Source organism: Anoplopoma fimbria, chromosome 21, assembly GCF_027596085.1.
Source record: "Anoplopoma fimbria isolate UVic2021 breed Golden Eagle Sablefish chromosome 21, Afim_UVic_2022, whole genome shotgun sequence".
Lineage (NCBI taxonomy): Eukaryota > Metazoa > Chordata > Actinopteri > Perciformes > Anoplopomatidae > Anoplopoma > Anoplopoma fimbria.
Window position 1 is genome coordinate 9,896,331 of NC_072469.1, and position 24,201 is coordinate 9,920,531.

General features: G+C 41.6%; 1 protein-coding gene across 3 annotated transcripts in view; it reads left to right on the plus strand.

Annotated features, from left to right (window-relative positions):
• Positions 1–2,545: 2,545 nt before the first annotated feature.
• The window catches only part of LOC129110549 (rho guanine nucleotide exchange factor 4-like), an 80,039-nt gene continuing 58,383 nt past the window's right edge, over positions 2,546–24,201 (plus strand). For all 3 annotated transcript variants that reach the window (XM_054622643.1, XM_054622644.1, XM_054622645.1), the window contains exons 1-3: positions 2,546–3,251; positions 5,623–5,895; positions 6,266–6,395. In XM_054622643.1, coding sequence (XP_054478618.1) covers positions 2,922–3,251; positions 5,623–5,895; positions 6,266–6,395 — 733 coding nt within the window. In that variant the 5' untranslated portion in view covers positions 2,546–2,921. The remainder of the gene's footprint in view (positions 3,252–5,622; positions 5,896–6,265; positions 6,396–24,201) is intronic.

The following is a 24,201-nucleotide window of genomic DNA, read 5'->3' on the forward strand; positions in this document are numbered from 1 at the left end:
CCCAGGATAAGGCAAGGGAGTCGGTTGTCTGCTTCCAGAAGGAGCAGTTTGGTTGTGTTGGTACTACAACAGATGGGCCTACGCCACTTGGGACAGTAAATGAAATATGTTCCTCCATTACATTTTCCACAGAGACCACAGCCTCTTTTCCATTGCATACCTGTTCTACTGAGCTGACTGTGGTTCCAACGGTTTCCACAATATCCTCACCTGTCCTGTTGGCAGACTCAGACATGGAGAAGTTAACTGACAGGCAACCAGATCAAAAACAACCTCAGGTAGCAAGGTTACAACAATGGCAAGTTCCAAGTCAAACCCATGGCCTAATACCTAATCACTGGGATTACAGGGTTGCGATGATGGAAATACCCACTCATATGCAGCTCCATTCTGTGGACAAGCTCTTGGAGAGGGCGCAGTCAGTCTCTGTAGAGCCAGGAATTGACTCAACTGAAATCCAATCTGACACTGGTAAGGATTCTGAGGAAGGTCTGCCTCATCCCCCATTTTCGAACAATCTGAAGATTTTTTCTGGCAACCAAGTAGCAGAGCATGCATCCACTGTATTATCAGAGATAATTGGAGAAGAGAGGAGGAGGGAAGGTTCCCCATGCTCTCTTCTTTGGCAAAACAAGCAGCAAGAGGGGGAGAGTGATCGTGTTTATCATGACCAGGAGCAAATTGTGGGAGCAGTAATCAAAGTCAATCTTCCACATTCACATCTTTGCTCAACAGAGCCTCCTGAATACACTGAGTTTAGAGAAATTCCAAAAGCAATTGCCAGTAATCCAGGTGCCTACTTTACTCAGCATGTGCCTAATAAGATAGGAAAAACATCAACCTGTCATGCTGCTACTGAGGCCATTCAGGACAGTAGCAGAAAATACCCAGACAAAGCCTCTTTGCCTCTGCTCTCAGACACCAACAATAACACCAAGGCCAGTATAAAAGGAGTGGGGAGAGGTGGGGGCTTAGGTTGTTTATCACAGGGAGCCCAGAGAAACTCCAAAAGTATTGAGAGAATAATTTGGCCTTTGGTTGAACCATCAACAAGTGTGACAACTCACCCTTTGGAAGATATAGATAAGTCCAAGGAAGATTCAGAGGGGTTCCTGTCTTCACTGGACCAAGCACCCAACTGGGGCTGTGAGGAAACTGAATCTGTGCTCGGGAAAAACCTTTATAGCCACAGCCATTTAAGCCTGGCTCATGCAGATGAGCTAGAAAAACTAAAGAGAGAAAATGGTATTGAAGATAACACTGTCGTACGTCTAAAGTTCAAGTGCTCTAACTCAGAAAGAATTGAGGACCTTCAACCCTTAGTGTTATGTTCAGAGAGCAGCGGGCTATTAATGGACAGTGAATTCAAAGAGGGTGAAGGGCACTATTGTAGCCAACCAGGGGGCCACAGCTTACCTAACAGAAGAAGAGGCAGAGTATACGAATCATTTGAGGAATATACAATGGCTGAGGAGTGTAGACACCACACACAGGTCAGATTGCCAGCTAGACAACAAGAGATGGGGGTGGTAAAGTACTCACATCCTGATGTTAGCCTCAACTTGCTTGCTGTCAGTAGTTTAGAACCAATTTTGGAGGCTCAGCGTTCACCAGAACATTGTGGCACAACAGAGGATGATTTGAATACAGACACACGGAAAAAATATGATGTCATAAGGCCTGCTGACAGAGTTGGGAATATTGCTAACTTTTCAGGGGACATATCCAGTCCCAAGAGTCCACACCAACTGCCTATGCAGGAAGAGGTATCTTTGACCACTGCTGAGTTAGAACCTGAGGTCAACCCAGCAACACCTGTTCTATGTGGAAGTGGCAAAGAGCACTGTATGCATATGATGGTTCCCTATGATGCTGTGTCTTACACCTCAGCTAGCAGCAACTGGGATGAGTTGGAGGATCCTCACTTTGCTATTCCAGACAGAAATGCAAACCTTGACAAAATGACAAAGAGAAGCAAAACAAAAGGCAACCAGACAGGAAATAAAGGCTCTAAGTTTTCTGTCTTTGTTAAAATGCCTTCTTTGAGGAAGGCAAAGGTCTCAAAGGGTGCCAAAAGTGAGGAGGTACCCCAGGAGTCATCAGATGGGGAAGGTGAGTGCCTTCTGTCTGAGCAAGGGGCACAGAGAGACAACTCAGACGATGAGTTTTTTCTCAAAGATGAAGTCCTCCACCAAACAGTCCACCAAACATTTTCCTCATTGCAATACGAGATAGAAGAAGAGGACTATGGCTTATCCCCTTCTACTTCCCCCACTTGCCATGCCCATCAGCTAGTTGGCCAAAGGAGCAGTGTGGAGGGTAACAAAGGACCAAGCCCAGACAACCCCTTCTTCAGGCAAGTCCAGTCCAAGAGCAACGACAGTTTAAACATTCGCATGCGCTTTGCACAAGCACACAAGTCCCTTTCCAGTTTGTTTGAGACCCGTTCAATGGATAAGGAGAATGAGGAGCAGGCCACTGTGGGCTTTAACATGGATTCTGGTATAGCCAAACAATCCTGGAGGAAGCTTAAAAAGGCCAAGGAGGCTGTGCTGCTAAAAAGAACTCCTTCAGTGCCAGATGGGGAATGTAGCTACACAGCCTCTGGGCCTGGCTGTGGAGACATACCATCTTCTCCACTCCTGGACAGTCCAGAGTCACCGTCCTCCCTCAGAGCCCTTCCCCACACTGATCCCATCACCAAGCGGGGAGTTCCACAAGGCAGGGGAAAGGAAAACCCCCATGGCAGTAACTCTGAGGGCCAGAAAAGAAAATGTTCACCAAATGGTCTACCTACCCCACTGTGTGTGTCTGACCTACCACCCTTTTTAGATGCAGTCCCCCAGCCCAATCAGACCAGCCCCGTTTCACCTTCAAGCACATACTCATTAGCCACCATTACTCACCCGCTTTTGCAATCCATGGCTAGGTCGCACCCAGTAGCCAGCGAGGGCTTGACTAAGAGCCCCCTAAGGCCAATGAGCCCTAAACCTAACAGTCGTAGGCCAGCAGCTCACCGTCAACATTTTTGCTACCCTCCCTCACCAAGGACCAGTTCTGTCTGTCCTATCCTTCTGGGCCAGTCTATTAGCGTGGAGGGATTAACAAACCCCCCTGAGAGACCTAAAACCCTAAAACCCTCAGCTAGCCCTCTGGGTCTCAGCCTCAGCCCTCTGGATGCAGCCGAAGGCAGAATAGACAGCCACTCACACATCAGCCTGTATGCCATTGGCTCTATCAACAAATTAGAGGTAAGACAAATGAGTTTGTTATGCACAAAGCAGATTTTTGTAGAATTTAAAAAGGAATGTGTAACATCTTGATAAATAAATTATAATCTTGACAATAAGTTACAATGTTTTACTGCTAAGGTATTAAAATGTGTGTGTAAATGTTTTAAGTGCCATTCCTTTTTGTATGTTAAACATCACTACAAAGTTGAATAGATACAGGCTTGTTCAGGCCTCAATTGAGATGCCAATGAGGTTCCAGCTCCCTGGGAAAACTGTTTCTTCCCTGTCTCCCACTCGCACACACTAGCTCTTGCTTGGGATGAAAAGGCAAAAATAGCCAAGACCAGTTAATCTCTTGCTGTGCAGACGATAGAAGTTGTGTGTGCTGTTGTCAGGGTGGTTGCCAGTGTAGATCTGTCAGTATCCGGGTTGGTAACAGAAAACAAGTTCTTTGCTCTTTCTTTGTGGCTCTCTGTAAACTAGATGAAGCGGAGGAGAAAAACTATTTCTCCCTCTCAGCCCCCAGTAGTGTGGTAGATTTCCATTCTCTGAGTTAGCTTGTTACCATAGTTCCACCTCCCTGGCGGTCCCTACAGTGTTCTTGTGATACACAGCCTGAGCAGGATAACTGAGGATTAGCTCCCCCTTGTGGAATCCTGCCATTTGATGTTCAATCTGATAAAAATGACTGCCTTGCTGTCTTATCTGGCAAAAAATAACAATAATAGGATTTTGACCTTAAGCAGTTTATTTTTCACAATTATTAGAGACATCAGGTGACTGTGGCTCAGTGGAGAGCAGGGTCGTCCTCCAATCAGAGGATTAACGGTTCGATCCCCGGCTGTCGATGTGAGACACTTAACCCCAAATTACGGTGTATGTATGTGTATGAATGTTAGTAGCCCCTGCCATGAGTGTGTGAATGGATGAATGATATGTAGTGTAAAAGCGTTTTGAGGGGTCGGAAAAAAGCGGTATACAAGTACAATCCATTTACCATCAAAAAGGCAGAGACCGCTTTGTCCTTAGATTCCCTCAAGCTAAAAGTAGCTGTCTAGTGACCTAATCAAGCAGTTAATCAAATAATGTTTACGTTTTTCTCCATTCACTTCTATTTCTCCACTTTGAAAGACCACAACAGACATTCAAAAATGCATGCATTTTCAATGTTGATATATGCAGTGGCTAAATGAAATTAACACAAACACTAAAAAAATGTATATGTAGAGTTAATCTAATGACAATATTTGTTGTTGAAGATAAAAGAATAAAATAAACATAATTTAAAAAAGGAAATTTAGTTTGTGGAGAGCAATGCTCTCTCTTTCAGGAGGCCAGGAGGGGCCTTGGTCAATAATGCCCATAACAGAGACTGTTTCTGAATGACTTCAACCATATCTTTATTCTCTACTGCCTTATATACTCAATCATATCTCAATATGCTAAAAGTGGCCAATAATATAAGCCAACGACTCTGACATCTGTTTGGCTATCTCACTGTTAAAATTCAGCTGTTTGTCAGCAGCACAGCTTCCGAAGTACAGTGGAGGGCCATATTCTATTAACCAGGCTGACTAACATCAGACGTTTCCTGGATATAAATAGTTTTCAAGTAGGCTGCATGAGGATTAAACAGAAAGAAAACAGCATTTTTATTTATTTATTATTAATAGTTTTTTCTTTCCAAACAGTGAAATTGGAATGCTCATGATTCTTGGTACCTCGTCAAATCTTTGCACCATTAATACTTTCAGAACACATACACAGCAGGAGAGATCCCTCTATACATGCCACGAAAAAAAAAGAAGACAGCAGGTCCCCGGATGTGCTCGTCTCATGCACATGTCACAGTCAGTGTTGATTATTACATTTAATCTGTTATCTGTTCCCTTTTGCCTTTTCATTCCTTAGCAAATTATTTCATTTGCGGAATGCAACTTATTTTACCAGTACTTTCGATCTATATATTTAATTTGTTTTAATGTGTAGAACCATTAGGAGTTTTTTGTTTGGTTTCAGTGTTTACACTCTGAACCTTGCTGTATGAGCACTATCTGCATGGAAATGCAATCCAATGACATTCTAATAACCAGGACATTGAAACTGTGATGATGTTGGGATTGACTAACCAGCTATATTTCAGTGAATACAAGTGCCTGCCAAGTACAACATCCTGTAGTCATATAATTGTCCATCCTCATGTCATATCATTCAAACACGTTCTATTGACAGTCTTGACTTTCCTGTATCAAAAGTTATCCATTTTATCAATCAAAAACTAGAGTTAAAAGTAGCCACAGTCCTGTACGGTACCTGGGGGACTAAAAGGGAGTGGAGTTGGTTAAGAAAAAGGTGACTGTGACTAACCAGTAAACTGTGCACTCAAAAGGGCACACAACAAGGTGGTCGTCCTGTCAGCCAGTCCAGATCAAGAAGGCTGTTGGAGCTGAAAGACGGGGCGAAGGCCTCTTTGGGTCTTGGTGGGGTGAGGACTGGCTGCTGGATGGATGTGGGCTTTTATGGAGGTGGCCAGCAGCGAAGACGAAAATGTTCAGATGACATCTGGTTGGAAGAGCAAAAGAAAAACAAAAGAAAACTGGCCAGAGCCATCAGGGGGAGCTTGGGACAACATAACACACTGTTATTTGAGGACAAGGACAAAGTAAGATGTGGCCCCGACACTACGAGCTGCCAAAGCAAAGATCCAAACCTTGGAAGTCTTTGTAATATTCACCTTCTCCTTTCTTTGCTTTGCTTCTGAGTTTCCGTTCCTTCTTTTTCTCTGTCGGCTTCTGACAGGTTTCTTGGATATAAAGCCTGTCGTCACTGAACTTTCTGTTTCATGGCATATGCTCCTAATTTCCATTCTTCTGTACATTCATTTATTTATCACCATTCTTCCTATATTCATTTCTTTGCATTTTACTCAGTTGTATTAATTGAGTGATTGTTGTCCAGTTCATCATTAGCAGACTGATTAACAGTCGGTGATAATATCCAAGACTTGAAATAATTCTCTTTCAATCCCACAGACTGATGCTGGAGTCATCTTGGGGCCAATTGAGGCCTTCCGTGGGATGCCCCTCAAAGCCCACTGCTTCTCTCAGAGCACCCCCATTGGTCTTGACTGCCTGGGCTGGAGAAGACACATCTCCTACTCCTGTAAGTACCCACTCCGGTCAAATCGTTTTAGAATTTTTAGATAATTCAAACTCAACCCATTGAACCTGTGGCATTTTGTTTTCCGGTTGTCTGTCTGTTTGTCCCATTCTCTTGTTTGTTTCACATATATGTGTAATAGGATAAAATTATGACATTTTGGATAGACATGAATGTAAACTACAACTTGAGCGGTTGGTTGAGACAGTTGTTCTAGTTTTATTCCATCCTGGTGTGCCTATGTGGCCCTAACACTAACGCTATGTTCACTGTATGAGTGAAAAAGCTAGAAAACGGCCAGCTACGTTGTGGCATAGTCGTCTTTGCAGTGCTCCTCATTCGCTGGTTGATGTAGTTCTGTTGTTAAAAAGTACTGGGACCGGACTAATGGCAAGGATAACTTTTCTTCATCTTTTAGACAGAACACAAATTGTTGGGAGGGAGAAGGGGACAGTAAATATGGGGAAATGGGGAAACTAAAACACATGACTGGGTGAAGCTTCATTTGAGTGCTGAAAAGGGTTGAGATCTTCTAAACTTTGATTTGTGGATATTTCACTTATAGTATGAACACAGCACAACTTGTGGCTGTGGCTTAGTGGTAGAGTCCTTCAATCAGAGGGTTGAGGGTTCGATTCCCAACTCCGCAAGTCCATGTTCATTTGTCGTTGGGCAAGACATTTACCCAAAACTAATTCTAATTCCGCTACAAATTCTAAAAACATAATGGAATATGGCCCACACATGAAACTTGCACTTAATGCTGCATTCACACCAAAAGCGAAGCGAATATTTCGCGCGTCTAGTTTACATGTAAAGTCAATGCACAGACGCGAATATTCGCGTGTAGATGCGAACTCGAGCCTGGCGGCGCGAATCAGGTGAAATATTCGCGGGACGCTGTGTTGCGACAGCCAATCAGCGTTGAGCTTCTCCTCCTGTCACTCTGTCATCGATCAGCCAATCAGCGTTGAGCTTCTCCTCCTGTCACTCTGTCATCGATCCGAGCTCCGTTCACAAAACAGGCATTTTAAAAGTGATTTCCTTCTCCTCCTGCAGAGAGAACTAACAAAACATGAATTCTGACTTTTTACAAACCACCATCATTATGTTGTTATTTCAGCGTCCCTTTTTGTACATTTATTGCAATTAAATCACAGTAAAATTGTTTATTTTCGGTTCATACGGCTCGAATAAATCCACAGATGATGTTATGAACTCAGACAAGACGGCGTTTAGTTTCCCAGGATATCTGGGACTGCCACAACAAGTATAAAGCAGAATTAGTATTTATTTATTGCATGGTTGATGGTGAAATAAATGGATTTGTTGACAGAGGTTTCCATGGAGATAAGCCCCGCCCCCTCTCCAGGGCTGTGAAGGATCACCATCCTGAGTAAGAAGCAATCTCAGGCTGCTGTTTTGAAAATGAGCTGCCAACCATTTTTATAACAAAATGAATGAAAACCCATTAATGGAAAGTTGTGATGTTTTTTTCTTTAAGCATATTCAAATATCAAGCATAATTTACCTACATTTGATTGATTTTGTTAACTTTAATACACTAGAGGTGAGGCGATATACCTCACCTCTAGTGAGTGGCCCAGCCTTTCGTATATTTTTCTATATGTGGCCCTCAGTGAAAAAAGTTTGGACACCCCTGCCCTAATTGAATGGGTCTGAATGGTAAGACAGTGGACCTTGCATGGTAGCTCCTGTCATCAGTGTATGAATGTGTGTAAATTATGACATGTAGGGTTTAAAGCACTTTGAGTGGTCGGAAGACTAGAAAAGTGCTATACAAGTTGACAGTAGACAACAAACACATTCTCACTTTCAACTCGCCAACTTGGTCAGTACTTCTCATCTTCATACTACGCCACACTAGGTTCCCCTCTATGGTAAGTTCAGGGATGGCACATCCAATCTCATCTCTTAACAAAATAAACTTCCTGCGTAGCTTTAGCCTGTCGATCCTCGTCTGCCACCCCGCCCTGCGCAGAATTCTTTGCTTTTGTTTTTTGCTTTTTTGCTCTTTATACTATGTCACTATGTCACAATCGGTATCCTACGCTTTAAAGTACTGTGCACATCACCTCCTTAACCATATTTACATGTTTAAAAAGATGAATCACATTTAAATGATGCAAATATGTTGCAAACAATGCAAGATAATGTTAATTACTGAAAGTACTTAACTTAATTAAGGGAATAAGCCATATTTATTAATCAGTAATGTCCGGAGGAAGCAGAATGTGTGTTCCATGTAAAGCCTCAAATGCAATGTAGAGATCAGGCCAGGCTCTTTCAGGAACCCACAGAAAACATTTTGAAGTTACAGACAAATAACAACAGTGATCACATACAAAAACAACTGAAAGATGGGAGTGAACAGTGTATATTAGCATTTTACTCTGTTAACAACTACTGTCAACAGGTTTAGTTTATTACATGGGTACAGATGGATCAAATCAGGTACAGTGCATTTTAAATTATGCAGATCATCTCTTCGTCCTGATATTCCATAGTATTGCTGATAAATGGTCATCTATGTTGAATTAGTGCAGGGTGTAACAGAAACTGTGTCACAATATATTAATAAAACACATTGCACTACATGAATCTGCACATATTTTATTGCTTGAACTGCTGCTGGCAACACTACACAACATCAGTGATTAGTCCTGATTTTATGTAACTGTGCAGCTTCACAATGTATTATTTTGAGGGTTCCGGGACAGAGGATGTCACATGTGTACGGATTGTAAAGCCCTCCGAGGCAAATTTGTAATTTGTGATTTTGGGCTTTACAAAGTAAACTGAATTGAATTGAATTGAATTGAATTGAATTATGAGAGGAGAAAAGTGTGATATGTCTAGTTGAGACTGGCATTAAGGCAGAACCAGTGCAGTTCTTTATTTAACCTGCTGGCTGCAGTAAGTCCTCACTGTAACCCTTTTACCGTACAGTTGATGCAAATAGATACTAATGTGCCACCTATTTGTTGATGTGTACAACTGCCTTTCACAAGCAGCTGTTGGGGCTTTGTTTCATACTGTAGCATGTTAGGTCACTAACCTTGTGATAGCCCCCAGTTGCAAATGTATTTATCTAAAATGAATGCATTCTTATATAATAAACTCTTCCTTTATCAATGTTCAGTTTTTGTTGAACTGTTTGACAGAGGTGTATTCTGTACTGTTGTTGACTTTAATTGAGTTGTACTGGGAAGTGTTTCCACTATTTGGTCCTGCCCATTTATTATCAGTTATGGTAGATGCGATATAAAAAGGCTTCAGCTTGGTCTAGCCAATAAACTGGCCACTGAGTGAAAGTCCTAGGGCTGCAGAAGTTGTGACGGACTAGTGAACAGATCAGCTATAATGTTTACATCACCATACAGCTGCAGTGATGTTAACCTCACCATCATCATCATCCTTTCAGTGACATCACACACCAGGGTTGTGGTTCCTAAATGCATCACCTGTCTGGGTCAAGTTTGCACATTTAGGCATGGCTTCATAGAGACACACACTCTGAGCTCACACTCTGTAAGGCAGAAGAATGCATTCTGGTACAGTGCGGTCAGGGGTGTTGCTGCAGATGTCCTTAGTATAATTACATGTATTGAACTAAATTGAATTGTCAGCTGAATCATAATAACTTGAATCTGGTTACACAGTGCTTATCATTCTGAACCCCGGCAGAGCAGAGTTAACTGTACACCAATATCTCTGGTTCTCATGTAATCTTCTTTGAGGTGGATTCATCAGGCTGATATCCAGTACCAACAACAGTAATAATGGTGGATCTTAAACTCTTACTGTTGTATAGGTCAATTTAAATGTCTGCATTGTTGAATATTTGATTAAGTGAGGAGTAAAGGAAGTTTTGAATTTACCTAAGCCTTATTTCAAATATATCTACAGTGTGTGTGTGTGTGTGTTTGTGTATGTGTGTGAGTGAAATAGAAAATGTATGGTTGGTTCATCCAAATGACAATAAAACAAGTTGCAGATGTGCTGTCCGGTATTGGATATAATACAGATCTTGTTTTGAAAAATAGGTATTTCTATGCAAGAAAGTAGTTCCTGAGAAAACAGCTGTTCCATGGGTTATCAAAACTAACAGGGCCACTGTGTGTACAAAGCTGTGAGAAGCTCCATTGTATTGAGGTGGAGGCAGTAACAGCAACTTAACAGCAGCTGGAAATGTTGTTTTTGCTGACCTCAGAGGGCTTAACTTAACTAAGGTAATTAATCATCACAAAATTAAAAAATATTTTGACAGTAAATTGTTAGTATAAGAAAAATGACAGTATTTCACTGGTTCCAGCCTCTCAAATGTGATGTAATTTGATTGTGATAGTAAAATTATATCTTCATGGGTTGCTACAAGTTTTGGGAAATCTAGTGTTTCACTATTTTCTTTGACATTATTTGGAGCAATCTCTTAATCTGCTAGTTAGTAAAAAGATAATTGATAATGAAATATTCATCAGTTGCAGGTTTATATTTCACTTGGTTTGTCTCTCAGTACACGGTGACATCACTGTTAACTATGGTCAGAAGTGCAACACACAGTCAACCAGAGAGGACAGTAAACATCCTATTCTAAAAATCGGATCTAGTTCAGCCAGTATCATCCCCCTCTACTTTGGTGAAACAAGCTTTATTTATTTATTTATTTTTACTCTGGTATTAATCATATTTGGATTATTCTCTACTGAGTAAATATGCTACAATCCATTACAAATAAGAATCAATCGCTGATTTTGTGAATAAAAACATTGGCACCAGGCTTCAAAAGGTTGGTGTCAGGTATCAGTTCAACCAAAATGATTCTTTAGCCTATAATATATTACATAGATGCTTGCATGTTGAACATTATCAACATAACAACAGAGCCAATATGGCAGGGAATAAGGAAGCCTTATCTAAATATCTGCTCTGTAACTCGCTGTGGATTGGACAACCGACACAGAGTGAGCAGTGTGTGTGTTTGTTCTGTTTGGGAGGCGGGAGAAGGTGGTGGGGGCTGTTTCTTCTCCTCTGGATGGATAGGTTACTGCACCATTAGGGAGTCGTCCATGCTGCAGAACCCCCCTACAGGACCCCCAATGATGTCAGCTGAGAGAGAGAGAGAGAGAGAGAGAGAGAGAGAGAGAGAGAGAGAGAGAGAGAGAGAGAGAGAGAGAGAGAGAGAGAGAGAGAGAGGGGTTGTTGTTGCATGAGAGGCGTGCCACAGCAGAGAGGTGGAGGAGAGGACCGCTGCTTCAGCTCTGCTCTACTGTGAATGGAAGGAGGTAGCAGCAAGTTGACAGCTGGAGCTTACCTCAGCGGATATTGCCGCAGATATCACATAGGAGGCTTCCTCCTCCTCCTCCTCCTTCTCCTCCTTTGCGCTCTATCCCTGGGAATAACCACCTGCTCAGCCGTCTCGCCTCCTCTTCGTTTCCACTTACTTCTTCACTCCCGAATCCTATTTCCCCCCTCGTTGTGGTGCATCCAATTCGGGATGCGGACCCAGCAGGGCTCAGAAGGGGGCGTGCCCCTGCCTGGGGGCAGCTGTGGCAGCAGCGGCAGCTCGGGGCTGTCGCCTGGGTCAGACTCGGACGGAGGGAGCCCCACAGCTGGAAGGATGGACAGCATGGTGGACAGAGGTCTCGGGGTGGGTGGATGTATGGGTGGAGGAGGAGGAAGCTTGGGCGGAACTCTGAGGGGGGTCCTGTCTCGCTATTGGAGCTTGGAGAGTCTGCATTCTACCACAGGTAAGTGCTTTCCGCACATGATGCAGGTCTGTGCAGATCTCCCTCCAGATCACTGGATTGCAGGGGCCTGTGTTATAAAAAGTCTTCTTTTCATGCACATGGTAAGGCTATGCTCTCTATGCTACATGTGACCACACATGCACACCAGCAGACCGACACATTGCCTTGACATTAGTGTGTTATTCAGGGTTGGATTGGATGTACAGTGTGTGTGTGTGTGTGTGTGTGTGTGTGTGTGTGTGTGTGTGTGTGTGTGTGTGTGTGTGTGTGTGTGTGTGTGTGTGTGTGTCATGCCAACCAATGGGCTGACACTCACTGACAAGGTCCGTGTTATGTTGATGTGTTTGGGCGGGCCGGCTGCCGTGCTTTCTAGTCATGCAGAAAGAGACAGAAAATGCCAATAGCGTCGCTATTGGGCGGGGTCTCATTTTGAAGTTTTTCCAAGTCATTGCTAAGATGAAATGCATATCCTGGGACATTTCTGTCATGTTATTTGAAAGTGACAGCACGTAAAAGAAAGAGGAAAAATAAGGAATGACATGAGCAACAAAGTTTCCCAAGCATAGTCAAACCAGCAACATCAAGCAAGCAAGATATGGAGCAAAAGACTACTTTGCTCCATATTTAATTAATTCAATTTATTTTGTATAGCACAAAATCACAAATTTGCCTCAGAGAGCTTTACAATCTGTACACATGCGACATCCTCTGTCCCGGAACCCTCACATCGGCACAGGAAAAACTCCCATAAAAGACCCTTTAACAGGGAGAAAAAAAGGAAGAAACATATGGGAGAGCTACAGAGGAGGGATCCTTCTCCCAGGATGGACAGAAATGCAATAGATGTCATGTGTACAGAATGAACAACATAACAGAGTTACAACACATTCAATGTATATGACATAAATGATTCATATAATCACAGTAGTAAGCAGAGTAACAAAGGAAGAGGAAGACTACTTATAATAAAAGCAGCAATGACTATAGTAGAATTTAAATAATGATATAAGGAATAGTAATAGTAATGTGACTAATAATAATAATAATGGTAGTAGCAGTGGGTGTCAGCAGGGCCACAGCAGGAGGCACGACCACAGTCTAGGTACAGCCACGATTTATGGAAACCTGCGATGCAAGAAAGCACAAAGACTCCAGGGAATAATAATAGTAATGTGCCTAATGATAATAGTGGTAGTAGCAGTGGGTGTCAGCAGGGCCACAGCAGGAGGCACGATCACAGTCCAGATATAACCCCGATTCATGGAAACCTGCGAGGAGAGAAAGCACAAGGATTCCGGGGAAGAAGCAAAGTCAGTAATGTGCATAAATAGGAGATGAATACATAAAGATGGAGAGAGAGAAGAGGAGAGAGGAGCTCAGTGTATCCTAGGTAGTCCCCCGGCTGTCTAGGCATATAGCAGCATGTCTAGGGGCTGGACCAAGGCGAACCTGAGCCAGCCCTAACTATAAGCGCTATCAAAAAGGAAGGTCTTAAGCCTACTCTTAAAAGTGGTGAGTGTGTCTGCACCCCGGACTGAAACTGGAACCTGGTTCCAGGAGGAGCCTGATAACTGAAGGCTCTGGCTCCCATCCTACTTTTATATATTCTAGGAACCACAAGTAATTGGTAGGTAATGGTAGAAAAAATTCAAAAGTTATTAGATAATGGTCTGATAATTGAGAGACAATTACATTTTCTATTTCAATGCCATATACCAGAACAAGGTCGAGGGTGTGGTTAAAACAGTGAGTTGGTTTATGTACACTGACAGAAGCCCATCGAATCTAATAATGAAATAAACGCAGTACTAAGGCTATCATTATCGACATCCACATGAATATTAAAATCCCCTACCACAAGAACCCTGAAAATTCAGATAACAATTCAGAATACGGACCTGGTGAGCGGTACACTATAACAAATAGAATTGGCTGTAATGCTTTCCAGGTCGGGTTTGAAAGACTAAGAATTTGGCTTTCAAATGAGTTATAATTTAATTTAGGTTTAAGGTTTATTAATAGGCTTGAGTCAAAGATGGCTGCTACTCCACCTCCTCGGCCTGTGCCTCAAGGAATATGAGTATTAATATCACTTGGAGGAGTTGATTCATTTAGGTTAACATATTCTTCATGACACAGCCAGGTTTCAGTTTGACTAAATAAATCAACAGCCTTAGATGACAGAGATCTGATATTTAAGAGTCCACATTTAATTGTCCTGTTTTGTTGCACTGTTGCGTTGGTTGCCTTAACTTTTATTAGGTTATTTTGTATAACTGCTTCCTGGTCTGAACTCTGGGTTGTCATGGATTAGGTCCACTAATAAACTGGGTCAGATTTCTAGATATGAGATCCGCTCCATCCAAAGTGGGATGAATGCCGTCTCTCCTAATCAGACCAGCTTATCCCCAGAAAGTCTGCCAATTGTCTACAAAGCCCTCATTGTTTGCTGGACACCACCTTGACAGCCATTTACTCAGTAAATGGTAAACGGTCTTGTACTTGTCAGACCACTCAAAGTGCTTTAACACTACATGTCATCATTCACCCATTCATACACTGATGGCAGGAGCTAACATGCAAGGTGCCACCTGCCCATCAGGAGTAACTAACCATTCATACACCCAAGACACCATTGGCAAGACACCAAACACATCGACATGGACTAAGCAGTAGCTGCCTTCATGTGATGTGGTTAAGCTACCTGTAGATCACTTAGTTGAATGTATTAAGTTGCACATGTATTATATTGATATCAATATAGATAAAAGTTATAGCCTACAGATAGAGATTTTGTAAATTTCCCCTATCTATTATTTAATTTATGTCACACAGGGGGTCCCTTGAGGGAGACCTGGCCAAGAAGACAGCACATTTAGATCGCAATAGAACACAACAGACAGGAAATACAATCATCTTTTTAGACTCAGGCCCTGTCTAAACTACTTCGTTTTCATTTTAAACCGGGGTTTTAAAACAAAAACGATCTCTGTCCACACATGTGTTTCAGCATCATTTTCAAAATGATTTGCGTCCAGACTTGCTCCCCTGAAAACGAATGTCACATGACTATTCAAGTACACTGAGCAAGCGGGTGCCGGTGTAAACAGGAAATACATTGGTTGCTTGGTTACAGATAATACGATTACACTACTCTTTAATTTAAAAAACGGTCGTGCTTGATACTTAAGAACTTCCTCTAAAATCTTCCTCTATAAACTCAAACCGACACATTTCGTGGAAGGTTTTAGAAGTTTTATTTTTCAAACTTAGTTACAACACAACATGTGTTGCTTTATCTCTCCCACACAGACATCAAATTTAAATTAAAATGAACAGTTATTAAATGAAGTTTACTAGATTTATGGGTCCATACATTTGGTCAACAAACGTCTCTCACTCATTTCATCGGTTTCATTGTCTGTTTTCTCACTCGCAGCTCTGCCGGTGGCTTAAGTCTCTGTCGTACTGGAGAGCATGTATGCTTTTGTTCCTTATTGGTGATTTGTGAAGTTCAATCGTGGGAGATTCACACTACCAAATGCTTCAGAATAATAAAGCCTGAACTTTAGCAGATGAGGTATATTATATAGTAGCCTTGCAATATAGTAATATATCTACAATATATTATTTTTCTTTTTGCATCATTTAGACCCACCGAAATCAAAAAACGTAATTGCATAGGCAACACCCCCCTATGGTGAGCTACATCCATTAACGTCACTGTAACAGAAGGAAACACAGCAATGATGAGTTTTACACGATTAGCACTCCACAATATTGTCTTCATTCATGGCTTAGTGGTAGTTTAAACGGTATCTATAGTTCAAGCTTCGGATGTAATCGGTGGTTCGAGTCTAACAATGCCCAAAGTCTTATTACTTTTATGTGGCCAGACAACGAATAATGCTTTCTTAATGAAGATTGCTTGTATTTCATGGTAACTATATCGAGACCTAAATGAATGCTCCAGCAAGACGCTCCATTGTAATGTTTGAAAGCACCCTAACCCATGTGTGTAGTTATTCAATTTCGGTCCCTATTTACAAAATAAGAGTTCACAATCATGTCTAACATGGATGAATGTGTGCTGCACAGTGTAGAACACGTGTCAAACTCAAGGCCCCCGGGCCGAACAATTTTATCCGGCCCGCGAGAAAATATCATGGCTATCATAACTGGCCTGCCGGTATATAGGAATATAATTACATTTAAATAAGCCTCCCAAAGAAATGGCTCAACGGAAAGTGGACTCTGAAAACACGGGCTTTCACAGTTGATGAAAAGGGAAAATAGTTCATTACATATTCTCTTACTGTGGATGAGAGCTCTGACGTGACTGATACTTTACAGGTGTCAATCTTCATACGTGGCGTGGACTCGAGATAATACGTTACAGAGGAACTTTTTGGAATTAAATCAATGCATGCCACAACCACGGGAAAAAGCATATTTGAGGAAGAATCTAAATGCGCGAGTTAAATGAAACTGCCCTGGTACAAACTGACGGGACCGACGACACATGGAGCATCTGTGATGGGCGGTGAAAAAAACTGATTAGTGGGTAGGATGCGGTAAAGATGCAGCAGGAGAAATGTGCAGGTGAGCTGACACTGTGTCACTGCATCATACACCAGGAAAGACACCACAGAGCTCCGGGACGAAAGTGGCGATGTGAGCTGGCCTTTTAGTGCGAAGTAACGAAGAATCTCACTGCGCTAAACATGTTAAGAAGCACATACCTGTGTGAGCAGCTTTTCTCTGTGAAAAACCACACAGGAGTCGTCACACTAACACACAACTTCACTTTATCTTGAACGTTTCCACAACACAGAACCTAACCCCAAACATTAATGAACTGGTTGCCAAGAAAAGATACCAAACATCTGGCTCTGGCACATGTGCATAAAATAAATTTGTATCGCACCTAAATATGTTTTCTTTTTGCAATGTACCCAATATCCTTTTTATGCTGTTCAATACATGATACAAACATACTTTCGGCAATTGAGTTTGACACCCCTGGTGTAGAATATTGTTATGAGGATAGAGATGAATGTCCGAGTCTTTAATATAATTCATAAGCGATGTGAGATAGCCCACAGTGTTTTATCACAACTTAATCTGTGCGGATCACAGTTTCCCACAGTTGACAGTCATCTCTACTAGGGCTGTAATCAACCAAAGAAATTCTTGGGCGACTGAAACCCTGAAATTTCGACTAAAAATCGACTAATGGGGGGGGGAGGGGGGAGGCATCACGTGCATCTGCGCAATATAATAGCCCATGATTACCGAAAATATATACTGATATCAGCACAAGAAGGCAATTAAACACAAAAGGCAATTCAGGGAAAATTATCTTTATTAAACACGACACCAATGGGCCTCATATCCTGAGCAATAAAATTGACAATTCCTTCTGTGATATCATGTTTGCGTTTGGATGATAGAGGAGGCTTAACATCCAGCGTGGTCTGGGTGTATCGGAGGGATCCTGCAGTTATAAAACGAATAAACGATTATTAGACTAAAATATTGAAATATGTTTAATATGATATTAATAGGCTATAATATTGAAATATTACCGTTTTTAGATGATACGCCATGTTTGTAGTCGAGCTGTGATATGCAAACTGTAGTTTGCAAATTTTACATTCGACTTTTTTCCCGCCATCTATTTTGGAAAAATTCTGCCACACTGCCGATGTCTTTGACATGGATGGTAGAGGAGGAGGACTCAAATGAAACTTAAATGAAACGCTCAAAATAAAAATAAATATTCAGCAATTAAACCACCGGACGTTGAATAACATGGACCTTCTTCAATCTACCTGTCTCTAGTGGGTTGGGCTAATCCAAAATAGTGAAAACAAGGGGGGTGTTCTCTGAAGACAGGCTGTTTTCTGTGAAACAGGGCTCTGAAAACACCCCCATTAGCACTTGGTACTTTCCTCCTGATGACGACTTTATGAAATTAACACGGCAAAAAATCGACCAATCAGAATTTTGGTCGACCCAGAACGTATCGACCAATAAGTCGACCAGTCGACTAGGACTTTACAGCCCTAATCTCTACGTGGAGGTTTAGCTGAGTATATTTCCCTTACAGGCTGTATGAATGCATAGACAAGTCTCAAATGAACTTGACATCAGATAAATAGCGATATATGATGCAAATATATGACGGACAACAAGAGCGTAACTCCTAAAACCCAATCAAATAGCAAACGTGGGTGCCTACATCATAGTTTCCAAACTCATTCGTCGTCATTTCCGCCATCCACACTTTCAGAAAACCTGGCGTTTTCAAAGTTATCCATCCTCGGGAGCGTTTTCAATCTCCTCCGGTTTCAGTGCCCTAAAACTCCGGTATAGTGTGGATGCTCGGTGCAAAAGAAGCAAAAGATATACGTTTTAAAATGAAAACGATATAGTGTGGACAGGGCCTTAGTGACCAAATTATAAAGCGCACAATGACAAGTACAGGAACAAGTGTTATGAATCATAAAGCACTGTGGTACAAAAATCTAAAAGGTGTACAGTTTTAAAAAAGGCAGCTTGTATTTAAACAACTTCCCTTGCAATCCCAAACACTTCAAAAGTTAGCCTGCATCTTCCACCTTTTTCTGGCTAACTTGTTAACTGCACTGTGCCTTTGTAGGGAAGGACTTAGGTCAGCTTTTACTATTCGTGGACACAAACACACAGAGAGCAGCCTTTAACTGCTCCCAGCACCTTGTAAACTCCAAAGACTTTAAACTACTCACGACTGCAGCAACTATACATAGACCTGAAAGGTCTCACCAGAAGTACAACATCAAAGGTTCCAACATCTTTTGGGAAGCAGCCTCTTGTTGCCATGCTAATGGAGACCATGGGCTGTCAGGCACGTCTAAAGGCAAAAGTGTCTTTACCAGATCTAAATGGCCAGCCTCTTTTCAAACACTGTTAGATGATCCAACAAATACTTTATTTGATGATTCAGGCCCGTAGGTGCCTGAACTTCACTCAACCTTACTCAGAGTGTTGGTGGGATAGCGATCTCTTTTATGAATCAATGCTGACAAATGATCCCGACATGCTGATAGGAGCATTCAATAAAACTCAAAGACTTGTTGGTCAGAATACATGTACATGTATCCTCTAAAAAAAGGGTCAGAGCAGGCTCTATCTGCTGAGGAGACTGAGGTCCTTTGGAGTGCAGGGAGCACTCCTGAGGACCTTTTTCGACTCTGTGGTTGCATCAGCTATCTTCTATGGAGTGGTCTGCTGGTGCAGCAGCATCTCGACAGCCGACAGGAAGAGACTAAACAAACTGGTTAAGCCAGCAGTGTCCTGGGGTGTCCACTGGATATGGTGGAAGGGGTGGGAGACAGGAGAATGATGGCTAAGCTATCATCCCTGATGGACAACACCTCCCACTCCATGCAGGACACTCTGGCAGGTCTGTACAGCTCCTTCAGCCACCGGCTGCTCCATCCCCGGTGTGTGAAGGAGAGGTACCGCAGGTCCTTCCTTCCTGCTGCTGTCAGGCTGCACAACCACCTCTGCTCCCCGTAGACCACACATCAGTAAAAACTGACTATATATATCTGCGCAATATATAAATATGTACACTGTACAATACTACAATTATTCTGTCTGTATATAATATTCTAGTTATTGTGGATTTTTTAACTTTTTTAACTTATTTAATATTCTTTCCTGTGTTACTTATTTATAATACTTGTTTTGATCTTGTTTTTTTACTATGTCTCTTGTTTTGCACTGTCTTCTCTGCTGCTGTAATCCCGCAAATTAGTCCGCTGCGGGACTAATAAAGGATTATCTTATTTTATCTTATCTTATCTACCTAGGGCTCCTTTCGTGTTGATTTTGCCAGACTTATTTAAAAATGCATGGTGCAAAACACCTTATATGTTAGTGTCAAAGGTACAGTTTATTAAGTTGATGGGACATGGTATGATGATTTTAGAGAAGGAATGAAATGAGTGGCTACTAGGACTCAATAAAAGACTTTTCAACAGTTGTTAGAATCTGGCTGCCCTGATTCAGAAACAAGAGTATTGGTAAGGTCCAGCACTGCTGTTGGTAATAAGGTCTGGCTCACAGTCACTGTTCCAGTTAATCTAAAGTAGTTGGATTGGGTTGAGGTCAGAGCTCTGTGTAAGACAGTCAAGTTGTTCCGTTTAAAGTATCTTGGTTTATTTTCTCTTCTTTTGAAGTGAAGGGCCTTACCAAACCGGGAAAACACAAAACCAAAACAAACGTATCTGGACAGGGGTTTCTACATACATTTGGCGAAATAGTGTAAGTAAATTGTGATCCTGAACACTGAGTCTATTTCCTCACCCCTTTTTAGAATTAATTCTCCTACATATACCATCATACACCATTCTGCTGCTCTCTACCAGCAAAGGTCCCCATTGATAATACAATTAGTCCAAATTATGTTTCATGTGTGAGGTCCTGTGTGTAAACATGGCTGTGACTGGCCCATGCTCGTGTTAACTCTTGCCTCTGTGTGGGCCTGTAAATCAAAGCAGGTCCAGCTTGCAACTGTGCCACACACACACACACACACACACACACACACACACACACACACACACACACACACACACACACACACACACACACATACAAACTCATATACACACACACATACACTGCCAAATATCCTCATCTGTGTGGAAGAAAGAGTGGGAGAGGAGGGAGGGATGTCTGAAAGCATCCATCACAAAAAATGGGAGGCGCAGGGCTCTCTGGGAAATAGGTCGCTGTTGGACAGCCACTCAGCCTGAGGCGTCTTTGCGTTCTACCTCTGATGAAGTTACTTAGTTGAGATGGGGGCAGGGGAAACAGAGAACAGTACTACTGCAATGACTTCCTAAGTTTTCTCTCATTGTTAACTACTTGTCATCTAATCCATCACCTTAGCTGACCCGTGTGTGTTGATAGGGCATGACTAAAGAAAGGGATCTTTCCTGGCCACAAGGCATTTAGTCAAGTTGATTACATTAAGGTGAAATAGCGAGCACGTAGATTACAAAATGTTGTTATAGATGGAGCTGAGCTCCGATGGTGGCCGATATTTCTCCCCACAAAAGTTATCTCTTGGATACATGATGCAACACTGTCCACGATACAAGACAGGCAGGCAAGGAAAAAGACATCACTCAACTGTTGCTTTAACTTTATTACCAATTTGGCATTCTCTCTTCCAAATAATTAAGCCAAGTAACTTTCAATTAATTAAATGAAACGACACTCTTTCGGAGCCTCCTTACCCCCGGGAACATGCACCAATACTAATGGTTTGAAAGAGTGGAACTTCAAAATAAAATGGGAGTAGTCCTTGCCCGTCTTCAACGGCAAAACATTGCACAGCCCTTTGTAAAAAAAAAAGGAACATATTCCAACGATTTTATCACTCAAATCACACTCTCCCACTCAGATTTTTAAGGTTAGTTTGATGTTCAGTGATCCAGATTTATCTATTAATTTAGATATTTATTACTTTGAGTTTAATGTTCAGTTTCAGATTTCAATTTTGTGGTGTAACAAGTAGATTGAGACAAACTGAAAAAATCTGAATGCTGTGGATGCTTTTGATTTCTGAATCATCTCCAAACAACAGTTCACACTGTTTGCTCATCTAATTTTCAGGTTGGAACTATAGGTTGTGAAAATCAATCCCGCTGACACTGTTTCTGCCTTGTCAGCCAATAAAAGATGATTACCGACCATTAAAAAATGGTTGATTATAACTTTGGTTAGTTGCAATAGTTAAAAAATAGCCAGATCAAATTTGATATAGAATGAAAAAAATATATCGTGATTTGATACTTGATTTGAATGTGAACGCATGTTATTGAACCTCAACCCTTGAAGGGCTTGCATTTAAAGACAAATGAGAATCGATATTGCAAAACATTGTTCTTCTGTCTGACAGCCACCAATACAACATGGTTGAATATTTATCTCCGGTGAACATGAGTGTCAAACCAGAAGCACTAGCTGAAGTGCTGGGAGCAATTAACTCTGCTTAATGGCCTTGTTGTCTCCAAACAGCCCATTACGTCATGGTGGTTCAATAAAGAGATACAATGCTGTGGTGGTTGTTGTTTGGTCGTATATAATGTCATGGAGCAACTGAAGTGAGAGGTTTTCCTCAAATCAATAGTCTGTTTTTCCTTCAATGATGATTGATCAAATAGTAAATATGAACTGAAATACTGGTGTTTGTTTTTCCTCTCAGAATCATTAATAATATTTTGAGAATGCAGCATCATTTCCTATTAATAATGTATTTCATGATCCTCATGATTTATGATTCATAATAATTCATATTATCTATTGTTCTGGTTCTGTCCCCTCTCTATTTATGAAGGTACAAATGTAAGTACATTCTGATGACACCTGTGCTCAGAAGTGGTTTATTTTATGGGCCTTGCTGCAATCAAAATGGAACCCGTAGTCTAGATGGGCCCAGCTGCAAGAGGGGCACATGGTGGCCAACAATAATCATGGTCATCCTAAATATTTAAGCATTGATAACCATTTTGAACCAAAATGTTCACCTTTACAAAAATAAACATTGTATTTTTGTTGCTTTGTTGCAGCATTCTAACATGTAAAAGGTAAGATGTTGACCATAGTAAACATTAAAGATACCAAACAACAATATGTTGAAGGTTTTAAATTCAATATTCAGAACATTTATATCTCATCAAACAACTATCATCTATGTAAAGATATAGAGGAGTAATGTCTACCTGAGCAGAGCATGCATTATCTCTCTGTGTGTGTGTGTGTGTGTGTGTGTGTGTGTGTGTGTGTGTGTGTGTGTGTGTGTGTGTGTGTGTGTGTGTGTGTGTGTGTGTGTGTGTGTGTGTGTGTTGTTATCAGAGTTTCAATTCAGTTTATTTTGTATAGCCCAGAATCACAAATTACAAATTTGCCTCAGAGGGCTTTACAATCTGTACACATGTGACATCCTCTGTCCTTCCCTCACATCGGCACAGGAAAAACTCCCCTAAAAACCCCTTTAACAGGGAGAAAAAAGGAAGAAACCTATGGGAGAACGACAGAGGAGGGATCCTTCTCCCAGGATGGACAGAATGCAATAGATGTCATGTGTACAGAATGAACAGCATAACAGAGATACAACACATTCAATGTATATGACATAAATGATTCATATAATAAGACTACTTATAATAACAGCAGCAATATTTATAGTAGAATTATAATTATGAAAATAGGGATAGTAATGTGATTAATAATAATAATCGAAGTAGCAGTGGGTGTCAGTCGGCTCACAGCAGGAGGCACGACTACGGTCCAGGTACCACAACGATTCATGGAAACCTGCAGAGCGAGAAAGCAAAAAGGGCTTCAGGGTGGAAGGAAAGCTAAAATGCTTAATGGTACAGGTAATAGTAATAGTAATGTGACTAGTAATAATAATGGTGGTAGCAGTCGGTGTCAGCAGGGCCGTAGCAGGATGCACGACCACGGTCCAGGTACAGCCACGATTTATAGAAGCCTGCGAAGCGAGAAAGCACAAAGACTGTCTAGGCATATAGCAGCATATCTAGGGGCTGGACCAAGGCGAACCTGAACCAGCCCTAACTATAAGCGCTATCAAAAAGGAAGGTCTTAAGCCTGCTCTTGAAAGTGGTGAGTGTGTCTGCCCCCCGGACTGAAACTGGAACCTGGTTCCACAGAAGAGGAGCCTGATAACTGAAGGCTCTGGCTCCCATCCTACTTTTATATACTCTAGGAACCACAAGTAACCCTGCATTGATTGAGCGCAGCTTTCTAGTTGGGTTATATGGAACTATAAGTTCCTTAAGATAAGACGGTGCCTGGCCAGTTAGAGCTTTGTAGGTAAGTAAAATAATTTTAAATTCTATTCTTGATTTAACAGGGAGCCAGTGCAGAGAAGCTAATACTGGAGTAATATGATCTCTTTTCTTAGTTTTTGTTAGAACACGTGCTGCAGCATTCTGGATCAACTGTAAAGATCT